This window comes from Pantherophis guttatus, chromosome 1 (assembly GCF_059756535.1).
Source record: "Pantherophis guttatus breed Tessera chromosome 1, ASM5975653v1, whole genome shotgun sequence".
In the NCBI taxonomy this organism is placed as follows: domain Eukaryota; kingdom Metazoa; phylum Chordata; class Lepidosauria; order Squamata; family Colubridae; genus Pantherophis; species Pantherophis guttatus.
Window position 1 is genome coordinate 67,296,210 of NC_142063.1, and position 15,893 is coordinate 67,312,102.

A 15,893-nucleotide genomic window follows, 5' to 3' on the forward strand; every position below is an offset into this window, starting at 1 on the left:
TAATTAATCTAGTATGATACAGTATATCTATGAATGGAAATTAATTCCCAGGTGATAGCTACTAAAGAAAAGCAGGCATTGCTAAAGTATTTATAGCATAATCTAATGTGTTAATATCTGTTCTTGAATTTGTGATGCTGCTGAAACACATACAAAGAAATCTGTAATAGCTTTTTTTTTTTTTACTGAATACATAAGATCTTTAAAATTAACACAAAATCCGAGAGAACTGAAAAAACAGGGGAAAATACGAAAGGCAAGTGGGCAGAGTTTTGTTTGTAGGAAAGCAAGCAACAGATCTTTTCCCAACTACTTTATTGCAATGCCATCTCTAAAGATTCAACAGTTATTTATTTATTTATTTTTAGACCCACCTTGCCTTTGTTGTCCATGGTCACGGCCAACTGAACCCGTTTCCCCATCCTGAATGTGAAGACGTGATCACTTTCTTCATCGTCTTCCTCACTACCAACCCCAAAGCTTGAGGCAGAAGAGCAACTGCTTCCCCACTTCTCGTTCACAATCCTTTTCTCCTGTAAATGGAAGGGAGGTGATTACAAAAATTAGGAGCGCTACTATTTTTCAGTTTTTAAATTTTTTTTTACTGAAATATGGACTTATCTAAGAAAATTCTGCCCCAACATTCTCTTTGCCAGTAATATAAACACTGGGGGGGGGGGTTGGGTTTAGATTGAAGAACAGCCCCAAATCTGAAAAAATAAATAACAAAATGATACCACATGTGTATCAATGCAAAATCAAAGGCTGATGATGCTAAATGTGTTAGAGTGATAAGGAAATAAATTGAATTGTGGCCATTCAGTTGCGTGGAATGGATTGTATAGCCTATTGAGTTGTTTCAGAAAACCATGAGCCTTGGTAACGCAGTGGTTAGAATGCAGTATTGCAGGCTAATTCTGCTGACTGCCAGGAGTTCGATCCTCACCGGCTCAAGGTTGACTCAAACTTTCATCTTTCCGAAATCAGTAAAATAAGAACTCAGATTGTTGGGGGCAATATGATGACTCTGGAAACCACTTAGAGAGGGCTCTAAAGTGAAGCGGTATATAAGTCTAAGTGCTATTGCTATCATCACCATGACTGTGGTGAACTACCAGGCAAGTGAGTGAATAAATAAATACATAAATAAACTGAAGAAATAAATAAGGCAGTAGAAAGGATAGAGTTTTATAAAGTTTAACTAAAGGATTTGAAACCATATTAAGAGAGCAGTGGTTAGAATGCAGTATTGCAGGCTAATTCTACCGACTGCTAGGAATTTGACCCCGACTGGTTCAAGGTTGACTCAGCCTTCCATCCTTTCAAGTCAGTAAAATGAGGACCCAGATTGTTAGGGGCAATATGCTGACACTGTAAACCGCTTAGAGAGGGTTGTAAAGCACTGTGAAGTTTAAGTGCTACTGCTATTTAAATGTGTTGTGTAATTTGAAAGCCTTTCCCTAGTGGGGACAAGTCTAAAGTATAATTAGTGGAGACAATATGTATGTCTTTGCATTTACTTTGCAGGTTTTCTTATACTGTAACATTCTATTAGCCTAGGGAAGAAGGTCTAAATAATTATCAGGACTGCAGTAGCTCTGGAGATAGTTTAGAATCACAGTTCCAGGGTTAGAAGGAGCTCAATCTCCTGTTCAGGCAGGAACCCAATTGAAAGAGTCCTGAGAGATGGCGGCCCTACTCCTGCTTGAACACATCTGGAAAAGAAGATCTCACCACCTCATTAAATATTTCATTCTCCTATCAACCTGCTGTTATTGATAGGTCATTTTGATAGGTCACCCCCCTTTTTGTAATTTAAGGTTACAAAAAATGTTACTCTGGGGCTATGGAATTCAGACATGTCCATCTGTATGATGCCCCTTCAGATATTTGTAATGTGCCATCATAGACCTTCTCAGTCATCTGTCTTCAGATTAAGCATATCCAGTTATATTCTTTCCTCCATGCTGGTCCATGATCTTATGCAGAAGATGAGAAAGGAGAATTATGTGCTCCTATTGCTATTATATTAAAAAAAAAATCCTAAGAGACTGACCTAAATCTTGCTGCTTTATATGTTTCTTATTACAATATAAACTGCCCACAACCTGGTGCTCTGTTGTACTACAAATTCTTCCATCTCTATTTAAAAGAAATATCAAGTCATCCTCAACTACTGATAGCTTCATATACACATCGATATAGTTTTCTTGGCAGCATTACAAGAGAAACTTTCCATTGTCTGATTCTGTAATGTTTTTCCTACTTTCTACCCTGTTTCTCTCCCAAGAGCAACATGGTTATTCAGGTTTTCCCACCTTCTCAGGCCAGTTTCTTCCATCTTTACATACAGTATATGGAAACTGATGAAGTATGATAGAAATAGTAATCCATCACACATAGCAGGCACTAGATTGGGAAATGTGAGAAAGTAAAGTTGGGATTGCTGACTATGCTTTGGAAAAGCAGCTGCAGCCACCACAAATACATTCTTTGCACTTCCCACATTCATCCAGATGTTCACTCCTACATTTTCTCAGGAGTATTCCAGCTGTCTGGCTAATTGAGCCACACCCTGATGTTTTCAAGGATGTACTGATGTCCAGAGGCAGTCTCACCCCATCCAGTCTTTTGACTTTACAAAAACAAATGCTAAGACAAAATAGAAAAAGGGGTGTGTGTAGCAGGAAAGGTAAAAACAAACAACCTATAAATGAAGAAGTGGAGGAGACATATGTAGATTGGCAGCTATTTACAAGCTGGCAAGAAGTCTTGCATTCAACAACCAGGATCACAGGCTAGTGGGAGTCTAGCTTGGAGCCCAGCAGTAACTAGAAAAGGAGCAACTACACTGAAACATCACCACATCCCAACAGTGCAAGAATGTTTGGAAAAAGGCAAAGGTTGCCTGTTACTAAAATAATCTAATATAGCTAGAATCTCCTATACTATTCCAACATTTCTTTTTCAGCAGAAAAGGGAGAGTATGTTTACATGATGTGGTTTGGTGATGGTGATGGTAAGGCCATCTGGCCTAGCCTTCCTTGAAGTGACAGCCATTCCTTCTCGTTCTGCTTGTTTCTTGTCTTCTTCTATTTCCTGAAAAAGTGACATTTAAAAATTTTACCAGGTCAGCTGCCAACAGTAAAGCAAGTGAACATTAGAAACAGCGTTGTCAAGGGAGAAACATAAAGAAGCTTTAAGAAATTATACGTTCCCCACAAAGAGTTATTGCTGTCGTTAAATATACATACACACCAAGGCTTTGCTACTGTATTATCTCATGTGCTTGGATGTAAAAATCACAAAAATCTGTATTTGCACAACCATGCTCAGCTAAAACGTGGCTACTTAGCTACTTTGTAGTTCAGTGTATTGGTGATCTGTATTTGTGGGCCCTGGGCATGCTATTATCTCTATAACATGGCATTTGCATAATTTGTGTGGCTGGTGGAACATCTACCTTGGCCCTGAAACAATAGACTTACAGCTATATATTCCGGAGATTCTTCTAATGGGATTAGGCCAGTAGACTATTGTTAGCTTTGCTTTTACACAACTGCTTATAGGTTCCAGCAAAACTCACATTAATTTAGTTTCATTTCCCCCATATTGTCATTGGTTGAATATCCTGGATCTTCAGGACCACTCTCTACCCCAATTTTTAGACTCTGCCTTCCACATTAATAAACCGGCACTATTCACTTCTCAACATGGCACAACCTAGCCAATCACAGTTAATCAGCATGTTGTGCAGACATACTTCATGTTTTTTGTTCATGGATCAGTATATTGCCTTAATCTAGAAAAAGGGCTTAATGAATAAACCATAGTCAAAATATCAATGGATAAGTATGCTATCCATATACAGCCAATTTTAAGGAATTCACAGAGCAACCCTTGAGCAGCAAGGGTGTGCACATGAAAGCGATTGAGAGAAGTTGCGAATAAACAAAGCCAACACACAGATACACTGAGTTGTGTTTACTTTTCAGGAAATAGTAATAAGGCACAGTCCAATAAACAGTCCAGGTCATACACAGATAAAGCAGTAGATAGTAAAACAATAGTCCAGGGATAATTCAATAACAAAGTCTTTTTACTAGTCGTTGTAGTCATACACAATAAACAGTTGCAGACAGTAGCAAACACAGCAAAAAGCAGTAACGAGCAGTAATGTTCAGCAAAGAGGAATAATGGTCAGCAAAGAGAAACAATAATGGTCAGCAAAGAGAAACTAACCATGTTTCAAGCTCCCTCTTAAGAACATCGGCTACAGAGCTAACCAATCAGGACAAACCAATCCTACACCACTTCAAGCAAATGGTTATCCAATCTCTTCTTTAAAACTTCCAGTGTTGGAGTATTTACAATTTCTGGAGGCAAGTTATTCCACTGATTAATTGTTCTAAATTGTTCTATTTCCTGAAGATAACTTTACAGCAATTAAGAGTTGACGTTACGAAGGATAAGGCAGTAGCAGAGGAACCTGTGAATCTGTTTGCTTTGGTTCTTTAAAATGTGATTCTTATATACTTTTAATATTTTTTCAGTTCTATTGTAAAGAACTGTTGTTTTAAAAAGGTAATTTGAAATTCCAATCCCAGTAGTAACTATGCTGCCACCAACTGAGCTGTAAAGTATTTGTGGTAATTAAACAGATACAGCTTTCAAATCAACCTGTTATAAATTGAATCAAAGGTTTAACTAAAGGATTTGAAACCACATTATGAGCGCAGTGGTTAGACTGCAGTATTGCAGGCTAATTCTGCTGAATGCTAGGAGTTCGATCCTGACTGGCTCAAGGTTGACTCAGCCTTTCATCCTTCCAAGGTGGGTAAAATGAGGACCCAGATTGTTGCAGGCAATAATCTGACTTTGTAAACTGCTTAGAGAGGACTGTAAAGCACTGTGAAGTGGTATATAAGTCTAAGTGCTTAGTGCTACAGTATATTAAGCAACACCATTAGAAAGGAGAAGCTAGAGTTCATACATACTTGATATCTTCTCATAAGAGCTTCATTCTTCTTCCTCAGAGCCAGAATTTTTTTATCCAGTTCAACATCTTTTTCTTCTTTTTTCTGCAACACTGCATCATCCATAGCAACATCCTAAAATACAAAGAGAATCTTTAGTGGCATTCCACTAATGGCCAATAACACAGAATATTATTTATTCTGTTTGCTATTATATGACCAGTGTGATATCTTTCATTCTACTGAGGCCATGTCAATAGCAAGTACGTGTTAGTACTTCAGTAATTCATTCTGAACAAAATTAAACCTTGTTTTTTTTAAAAAAAAAACATGTATAAAAGTACCATTATAGAAGAAAACTTCCATTGCTGTCCCCCAGCAGCATTGTAACTACAAGTAATCCTCGACTTACAGCCACAATTGAGCCCCAAATTTCTGTTGTTAAGTGAGACATTTGTTAAGTGAGTTTTGCCCCATTTTACTACCTTTAAGGCTACAATTGTTAAATAAATCACTGCAGTTGATAAGTTAGGTGGATATGGCTTCCCCATTGATTTTGTTTGTCAAAAGTCACAAGAAATGATCACATGACCTTGGGACACAAGTAATAAATATGAATCGGTTGCAAAGCATCTGAATTTTGATCACATGATCCTGGGGATGCTTCAAAGGTCATAATTGAAAAACAGTCATGTCACTTTTTTTCAGTGCCATTGTAATTTTGAACGGACACTAAATAAACTGTTGTAAGTTGAGGACTACCTGTAATGATAGGGTTAACTCCAACCAGTAGTGGGTTTCTACCAGTTCGGACCAGTTCGGGCAAACCATTAGTTCTGATCTTCAGCCGTGACCGAACCGGTTCTCTCATTCTTTGAAGTGGGCCCGCCTGCCTCTGCATTATACTCACCTATATTTCTGCTTCCAAAGCGGCAGCAGAGTGGATTGCCACTCCTCAGCTGTTTTCCTTGCTCTCAGCAACGCGGAAGTTCAATTTTCTGAAAATTGTGCACATGCGCTCAGCGCCCGTTCAGCAAACCAGTTGTTAAACCAGTAGGAACCCACCCGTGACTCCAACAGATATAATTCTTTGACAGACCTGAATAAGTTGTTAGCTGTTGAAGATATTATCAGTGGCCAAATGGTATTATGGAGATGTTATAGGTTCTTCTTGGGGGTTACTTAAAAACTGTGAGCCCTGACACAAAAATCTTACAGGACAGCACAAGCAATGGTGCTGGTGCCATCCAGATGTGCCTTTCCCTCCTGATGTTTAGTAAGGCCATTAAAACAGACTTCATCCAACAGTTTTACAAACTGCTAAAGTACAGGTGAGATGGGGTTCTAGGCAAATGTCTTGGAAGATTTCAGGGCAATAATACTAAAGCTTTGGGGGATTTTGGATGAGAAGACTGAAATCTTGCAAGTTCTGGCAATCTCATAAAAGTGAATCAATTTTTAAATGACTGATTTGTTTATTCATTTTTGAGCCCTTATTCCACCATGTAAATTTACATGATGGTACCTACATCTGAAAAAAGATATCTAAATATAAATTCAGTTGCACTGGTGGAAAAGGGAATAGGGAGAGGTGAAAAAATTGAGGAGGAGAAGGGTCATATTAAAACCAAAAAACTAAAACAGGGTAAGGAAAAGTTCCCCAAACCCTATACAGGTTACATATTGGCGTTCAGTGGCTATAATAAATGTAAATAAACAAACAAATAATCTGGAACTTGTGTTCCTCGTACATCAGGTGGTCACCAGGTAGGAAATATAATGTACTGTTGACTTAAAAATTGCTAAAAAGAAAATCTCTGATTAAAAATATGAGTGATTAGCAGAAAAGGAATAGTGTAAAGGATTGTTTGGAATAAAAAAAAATTTAAACCTGCCCAAAGAATGTGCGTCAAACTGCTAAGCCCCTACTATGAAATGCACCTGTATTTCTAAAGCTGCTTATTAAATCCATCTTATCTCAGAGTAATTGTCTGGTAGTCACCTTAAATAAATGTTAGAGTGAAGAAATAAACAAGCATAAGAGATGGCCAGGAGATTTATGAAGCCAAATAGGTTACAGCCAGGTAGTCTTAGGGGCTGCAATGAGACCCTTTCTGATTTACAGAATTGTGGGAACATGATTGGTCAGTTCTGAAAATTTCACATCCATATTTTTCATTTAATTCTAAGCCTGGCTCTTAATAAAAAGATGCCTAAATTGATGGTGACAGAGTTTCAGCTTAATATGCAAATTTTATTTCTGCTGAATAATTTTCCCTGCAGGAGAGTGAAATACAAGGTTCTTTATTATCTTCCATCAAGCTTGCAAGAAGAGTGAATTGGTCACTTCTGCAAGCTGATGAATTTTCATGACCATTTTTCTGCAACTGCTTTAAACATGATTTGAATACTACTTGGTCAGATATTTTTAAAATCTATTGTATATTCATTATGTGGATAAGCTCCAGGCAATGTATCATAAAATGGGAAGCTGAGTATTAGCAATGTATATATGCAGAATGGAACTGAAGCAATGTTCATTGTGAAGGATACTTTTTTAATGCCGCATAATGCAAAAATATAGGGTGGCCCAACCACATTCCATAAGAGTGAAAAATATTGTGACTGTGTGCAGAGGTAGTTATTAAAGTTATATAGAAAACAGTCTGTTACATATATAGGAAGGTCTTGGTATTTGTCTACAGTAGAGAGGATGTTCAATTTGCATGCTAATGCAGACTTACCTTATTTGAATTTTTGAAATCTATTCACAACCCTAGATGAAGCTAAAACCTGAAATCAACATTTCCCCTTAAGTTTTGCAAAGCAATTTCATAATTAGAAATCTACATGAAATGTATACACCATATAAGGACCAAATATAACAAAGATTGTAAAGAAAATGTGTATGAAATTCATTAAATTAAGGGAAATCATTTACAAAAGATGTGTATGTTAGAAAAACGCACCTTTTAGGAGACATTTATATGAAAATCTACATGAATTGCCATAAAGTATGAAGACTGGCCTAGTATGAATTTTTAAAATGGGTGTATGTGTGTTTTAATTCGCGGGCCAAATTTTTATATTCGATTTTAATTGGTTCTAAATTTTATAAATCTATGTGTTTTAATATGGCTGTACACCGCCCTGAGTCCTTCGGGAGAAGGGCGGTATAGAAATCTAAAAAAAATAAAAATTAAAAAGGTCTTTTTTTTTTAGGGGTCATATGGGATGTAACAAGAAATGAGAAATTGAGCAAATTAAACCTCTGAGATTTCCTTATCTCTAATGATGACTGAGAACCAGTTGTGGTGGTAAAAGCATCTGGCTAGAAATTGGGAGGTTGGGAGTTCTAATTCCACTTTAGGCACAAAGCCAGCTGGATGATCTTAAGCCATTTACTCCCCCTCAGTCGTAGGAAAAAAGCAAGAGCAAGCCATTTCTGAAATCTTGCCAGAGGACAATTGAATTGAATAGAATACTGTATTGGCCAGGTGTGATTAGACACCCAAGGAAGTTGTGTGTCTAATCTTCGGGGATTTGTCTAATTGAAGGTGCCCACCTCCCCACTATCAAAAAGCCAACGAGGACTAGTAATGGCTCTTTGGGGTTGAGTCCTGACTTGAAAGGATGGTGATTGAACTTGGTCTCTTAGACCTTGCCAAGATAACCGGCAAGGTCCTGTGTGGTCTCTATATAGTAGTCATTCCAATAGGAAATGCCACAAAGAATCTCCATAGACAGCCCTGATCTACCTTGCTGTGAACGTGTGGGTTATTTAGACTGCAAAAAGGAAGAAAAAGCCAAGAGTCAGGCTTTTCAAAAGTCATTAGGCTTTTTTTTTGTTAGGGGAAACTTAAATGCTAGTCAAACTTTGTTCCTACTAACAGTCAAGTGACTATGGGAATGGGACCAGTGGTGGGTTGCCCTCCACTGTTCGGACCGGTTCACAAGAACTGGTAGTAAAACCGGCAGGAGGCTCCATCCACTGACCCGGACATCATCATAGGTGATCTGTGCATGCGCAGAAGCACGGGTGCGATGCGAACCGGTAGTAAAGGTAAGCAGAACCCCCCCTGAATGGGACTATGGCAGTGGTGAAATCTAAAATTTGTTACTACTGGTTCTGTGGGCGTGGCTTGGTGTGGGGGGGTAATGTGACTGGGTGGGCATGGCCAATTTTTTTTTTAACTTTTAAAACCATTTTTTCAACAACCTCTTCGGCAAAGAGGTTGTAAAAAAATGCCTTCAAAAGGCTCTGACGTTTTTCAGCTTGGATCAGGGTATAATCAGCTTGGATCGTCAGAGGCATTTAAAAGAAAAAAAGGGTTTTTTTTCTTTTAAATGCCTCTAACGATCCAAGCTGAGTTGCCTGATCGTCAGAGGCATTTAAAAGAAAAAAAGTCTCTGCCGATCAGACAACTCAACTTGGATCGTCAGAGGCATTTAAAAGAAAAAAAGGGGGTTTTTTTTCTTTTAAAAGCCTTTGGTGATCCCAGTTCAGCTGCGCGATCATCAGAGGCTTTTTTTTTTTACTTTTAAAAGCATTTTTTCGGCCAAAGAGGTTGTAGAAAAAATGCTTTTAAAAGTAAAAAAAAAGCCTCTGATGATTGTGCGGCTCAGCTGGGCATGAAGGGGGGCAGGGATTTTGCTACTGGTTCTCCGAACCGCCTGCCTCCATCACTACCAGATCGGGCGATCCGGTCCAAACCAGGAGCATTTCACCCCTGGACTATGGGAAATACCCAAATTTGTTTCCAGCAGAAGTCATGGTAAAATTCATGGAATGTCATAGAATCGATGGGATTATCTTGGAAATACCCTTTATCTACTAAATCTACTCCTTTGACCAGTTTAGGAATTCATAATTCTTTTACATTCCTACCTATGAAAGTCATATATATTACTTCCAGTATTGGAGACCATATATTTTTAAATATTTGTTGAAGAACATAAGGAAAAGGCTGCTGCTGTGCTTATGCTTTGTTTGGGTTATTTTCTTAAATCCTGTTCATAGGATTCCTGCTGGTCTTTGAGACTATACAACACACAAACTAACTGCCAGAAAGAGCAGGTCACCTTCGCTGGATATGTTCAGGGACAGAGTCAGTGGTGGGTTTCAAAGATTTTTACGACCGGTTCTGAGTGTGGCTTGGTGGGCATGGCATGGCTTAGTGGGAGTGGCTTGGTGGGCATGGCAGGGGAAGGATACTGTAAAATCTCCATTCCGACCCCAATCCAGGGGAAGGTTACTGCAAAATCCCCATTTCCTCCCAATCAGCTGGGACTTGGGAGGCAGAGAATAGATGGGGGTGGGGTCAGTCAGAATTTTTACTACCGGTTCTCCGAACTACTCAAAATTTCCGCTACCGGTTCTCCAGAACTGGTCAAAACCTGCTGGAACCCACCTCTGGACAGAGTAGATATCAAGAAAAACACTACTGTAGAAGAAATGGAAGCACTGGAGGTCTATAAAAATGATTCATAAATATTTTTATAGTATTTTTATTAAAGGCTACAATGAAAAGATAAAAAATTAATGCAAACTAAAAAATAAAAGAAAATGTAGAAAAGAGAAGATTGGGTTGTCCAAACTCTTCCTAAAAATCTCCAGTGTTGGAGCACCACAACTTCTGGAAGCAAACAAACCTACTTTTTATTCCTTCCTTTTACTTTTAACTATCTTGATATTTAATTCCTTCAAATAATATCCTAGAACTTGATTTATTTTCATTGTTTCGTGGCTCTTCTCACAAAATTCTTCAAAATGTTAACAAGTAGTTTTTGTTAATTTAATATAGGAAAGTTATCCAGGTCACTTTTTAGGTTTGTTATCTATATATCCCTTTTAATTATTAAGACATCAACCAGTTTCATTTGTATATCCAGTGTAGCATCTTTTTCCCTATTATTCTTGTAGCCTGTCTCAGTCTTCTTCCTCTTCCATAGCATTATTTAAATTCACTGCATCCATAGAGCCAGACATTTTTAAAATTAATTTTCTCGATCCACTGTTCAAAAAATATACTTCAATATGTTGAATGTTAATATATTTTGCTCCATTCTAGTAAGTCAAATTTAAGTGTACTTCTCTTTTAATTGTAATCTTTAGTTCCTTCTGTTTCCCTCTAGTGTCCAATTTTCAAATTTCCATCCTAACAAGATTTAAAAAAAAAAAAGAATTCAAAACAATAACATTTTGCCATGGAAGGAGTTTTACAATTAATTCCATTGAATGACAATTTTCTCCGACTTTTCTTTTCTCTAAATTTGTTCACTCTTCCTTTGTGGTTTTGTTTTGCAATTTGATCTTCCATCTTCCTCCCTGTATGGTCAAACCACATCACTACACTGATTATTTACTTTTATAGCCTATCCATAATCACTCAGTACTCATTCATGCATGACCAGAGGTGCGTTTCAGCAGGTTCTGACCAGTTCTAGAGAACCAATAGAGGAAATTTTGAGTAGTTCGGAGAACTGGTAAATAACACCTCTGACTGGCCCCACCCCCATCTATTCTCTGCCTACCGAGTACCAGCTGATCGGGAGGAAATGGGGATTTTGCAGTATCCTTCTCCTGGAGTAGGGAAGGAATGGAGATTTTACAGTATCCTTCCCCTGCCATGCCCACCAAGCCATGCCATGCCCACCAAGCCACACCCACAGAACCGGTAGTAAAAAAAATTGAAACCCACCACTGTGCGTGACCCTCTCTTCTTGGTTCACCATACAGTTCTTAAACACAGGTAGTCCTCAACTTACAACAGTTCATTTAGTGGCTGTTTGAAGTTACAATGACATGGAAAAAATTGATTTAAGACTGTTTTTCACACCGACAATCATTGCAGCATGATCCGGAGCATGATTCCTTCATGCGCGCAGCAGTGCCAAAAACCAGCCTGCGCATTCACGCCAGCCAGCTGATTGTTAGGCGCGCATGGATGCTAGAACCTGGAAGTTTGACTTTTTTAGAACACGGCCCCAATGAGCACTGGTGCATGCACGCGCAAAGTTTCCAAGCGACCTTTTCGGCACTCGGTGCCAAAAACGTTCGCCATCACTGTCCTACTCATTACCTTTCTAGACATTTTTCTAAGCAGATATTCACCAGCCACCTTTTTCATGTATTCTTGAGTCTCATAATAGCTCATTCTTCATATTTTTGTCTCACTCCCACCTACCTATTTATGTCACCCTTGCAAATCACTTGTTCTCTCTGGATTGCATTAATTCAGACTATTGCAGAATATTTACAAAAAAACATATCTGGCTTTTCCTTTATTGTTATTCACTGAAGCGTAACACTCAGCTATAATTAACCTACGGATTTCTACTTTCATACACACCCACAACAACCTGGAGTAAACAAATTCATTTTTTCTGACACACATATTAGCCTTTTCATTCACAAATAAACCTACACCTTCGCTTCAAGATGAGACAACACACATTCAAGGTTTTTTATATGCTTTTTCTCACACACACACACACACAACATATTTTTTCATTCATTGGTGAATTCAGATTTATATTTTATATCCCTCTTGCATTCCAGGGATTTATATCCCTCTTGCATTCCAAACTTTTTAATATCATGGTAATAGCTAAATGGGCCTTTTAGATATTGACTCCATTGCTCATCGTATTGGTCAACTGAGGCTTTCAGATAAAACTTTTTAATAAAATGGAGAAGATGCAGCCCAGCTTATGAGCCTTAACTGATAAATTGGTACCTCTACCGCAGACAACATTTCCTACTAATAACGATGACGGCACTAGCTATTTTTGGTCTACTGTAGCCAGTGTACCACAAGTGCAACTAAAAACCAGATTTACCTCAAGGATTCTCACAGTTTTCTGCCCAAACTAGACTCTACAATCCAGAGACTACCTTGCAAGCAAAGTACTGTTCTTGCATCTAACCAGCTAGGATATATATGTAGTATAATGCCACATTTATAACTAGCTGATTATTACTGTAACACTGAACAGGAGTATTTCTATTCAGGAAAGAAGGATATACAGTATTTCAGCCTGAGATCGCATGTCCCACTATTTATTTATTTATTTATTCACTTGGGCCAATGAATGGAGATTCACAGAGAGATAGCAGCAGCAGGAGCCAAAACAATGAGAACAAGGACTCAAATGAAATGCCCCAGAATTTGAGGCCCTGTATTAAATCCAGCTACTCGTTGATTGGTGCACACTGATCCAGGCATTGCCACACAGTCAGCATTTTTTTCTTTCTGGCTGTTTGTTGCTGTGTTGCAGTCAGGGGATATTCTTGCTGCCAAGCTACTGGAAAGAACATTGGCTTGGTGGGCATTGGAAATGGAAGGTGACACCCCCTTTGCCCTCGCTGGCAGAAAGCCGTATGGTACAGTGATTCAGGCAGGGAGTTATAAATGGCTCTAGGAGAACAAACGTGCAGTGGCTGTGAATGAGAAAGCTTATTTGCTGGCTCGCTGGGGGAAATAAACAAAAACCTAGAGGCCACTGGAAGATGAGGAGGGGGAGAGAACCTATCAGTCAGAGATATCTTTATTAATATCAGACAATGTTGGTGGGGATGGGGAGGGAGTCAAAACCAAGCATGAAGTAGGAAAGGAAAGTTTCACAGAAATTTTGCCCTATCCACTGACTCTATACTATCGAAAGTCGCTGATGTTTTTCTCAGATTATGGCTCTGACTAGGATTTTCCTGGTGTGCTTCCCAAATCAGCTGTTTGTGGTATGAGGGAGAAAGAGAGATGTTGGCGGGGTGGGGGGGGACTGCTAGGGGATGGGAAGTGACAGGATAGGACCTCAGCCCAGCACTTCACAGGTTCAGGTGGCGCACTGCCAGTCTTTGCACAGATGGGTGCATCCTCTCCAGCCTCCTAGTCTTTGGGTGGGAAGCATCTTTCGTTACCCAGCATTCTGGTTTGTTTTGATTTCTGCTAAAAATACAGTCTCTCCTCTCCTTGGGGAGGGGGAGTAGGGAATCTAACTTGCCTGCCTGGAAGGAGAGTCCCATAACAATCTACTGCAGGAAAACCACCTTTTTTGCCCTCCCCAGTCATCCAGCTAACAATCTGCTGGCTGAAAACAAAAGACTCTGAGACAACAATGCGATTTTTAAAAGAAAAAAAGCAGAGAAAATATAGTCACTCCTTGGCTTTTCCGAACGCAAGAATGGCTCCCCACATCCCTCCCGGTTACAACAAAGGCGGCACTCACAGAATGGTGCATTTTGGACATCAGAGGTGAAGCTCGGCAGATTCCACAGCAGGGCTAAAAGAGGAGAGCCATCCGTCGGCCTTTCTCAGTACTGGTTGCACAGCATACAGGATCATGTTTTGATTACAAAAGCCCTGCCTGGGCTCCCAGCCAAAAGCACCGGCTGCCACATATACGAAAGCAGAGGCAGGCAATCAAAGCGCTTGTGTCCTCCTCTTCGTTCGCCTTTCAGTGAGAATGTACGTACCCTTTGCTTCTCCTGTGATTACCTTTACAATTCTGGTTGTCAGAGTCCCCACATGGCGCATCCGATTAGCAGGAACTGGAAAGACTGGGAGAGTGAGGTATCCTTGACCATCAAGAGCTAGACTCCACGTTCTCGGCACTTATTTGCATCGTGGGCTAAACATACAAATGATTGTTAGGTGAATGCTCACAACCGTTTGGAAGATTCTGTCAATCTGAGAGCTGGTTTTTTTTTGTTCCCTGATAAAAGTTTATGTCAGCAGAGATGGTGAGGTGCTGGAAGCCTAGAGAAGAAAAACAGAATCCTACATCCAACCTACATTCAAAAAGGGGAAGGAGGAGGATCAGTGAAACGGCAGGCCAGCTAAAAGTCTATATTTGGCAAGGCACAGGAACAGATTGTCAAGGAGCACGTTTGCAAGCCTTTCATAAAGAATGCTATCATTATTAGGTGCCAGCCTGGCTTTCAAGAGCATGTTGTATCAAACTAACCGGATCCTTTTTTTATGACAGAAGGACTAACTAACTAAGTAGACCAACGAAATGCTGCAGATGATGTGCACGTTGTTCTTAGGGAAGCATCTGACAGGAACACTGGGAAGATTATGGGACAAAATAAATAAACATCCATCCAGATGGTTTTTTGCAACTGGTTGAACAAGCACCTCCAAAGGGTTCTGCAAATTGGAGAGGTAGAAGTGTCCATCCTGCCTGGATGCAGGTAGTAATAGATGTCTGAGGAGACTATCCAGACGGTCAATGGTGGGTGTGGACTTGGATTGCTGCAGCTTGTATGCACATCAGCTGTTTGGTAGTTAGCATCAGGATGTAGCAACAGAGATGGAGAAGGTGAACTGGAGACGGTGTGGTAGGTAAAAAGTTTTAAGCAGTGAAGCCATCTGACTAGTGCAACGGTAGAGTTTTTCAGATGACAGGTGTTTGGGATGATTTAATAAAATCCTGCCCGAGGTGTAAAGACACATTCCATTTCATACATTCGGTGAGTGTATGATTACCTCACCTTCCTTACGTTCAAAAATCACAGAATCATACTAGACAGGTCAATTAACATAAAATATCCTGTATTTAAAATAATTTATTATTCTGTGTCCTTGGTCCACTTTGGGATGAAACAATTTGGAACATTAATAGCAAGTTGAAAAGGCACAAGTGTTGGTAAGGTTTTTTCTTTAGCCTGGTTTGCTTTCATAAGATTTCAGCGTCTTTGCAGAGCAGGTTCAGATGTGCCCAGTACACCTTCACTCAATTCAGATGGAATCTACATCGGTATGAAGGTCAATTGCATGCAGGAATCATAGATAGTATAGACATTTCCCTAGTTATCCCAACACCCTAAGGGATAATATATGCTTATGACTCAGCCCAATAGGTGAACTTGTTCTACAAATGGGCAGTGCTGAGCTTCAGGATTTAATGACTGTG

The 15,893-nt window shown here is 39.4% G+C and overlaps 1 protein-coding gene across 3 annotated transcripts in view; it reads right to left on the minus strand.

Moving 5' to 3' along the window:
- CCDC9B (coiled-coil domain containing 9B) overlaps window positions 1-15,176 on the minus strand; it is a 52,793-nt gene extending 37,617 nt beyond the window's left edge. The window contains exons 1-4 of one of the 3 annotated variants that reach the window (XM_034417869.3): window positions 14,205-15,176; window positions 4,998-5,111; window positions 2,995-3,099; window positions 375-533 (exon numbers count right to left, since the gene is read on the minus strand). In XM_034417869.3, coding sequence (XP_034273760.2) covers window positions 375-533; window positions 2,995-3,099; window positions 4,998-5,111; window positions 14,205-14,225 — 399 coding nt within the window. In that variant the 5' untranslated portion in view covers window positions 14,226-15,176. Of the gene's footprint in view, window positions 1-374; window positions 534-2,994; window positions 3,100-4,997; window positions 5,112-5,886; window positions 5,959-14,204 lie in introns of those variants that run through there. The other 2 variants (XM_087875653.1, XM_060687465.2) reach the window with 2 other exon arrangements.
- Between the last annotated feature and the right edge of the window lie 717 nt (window positions 15,177-15,893).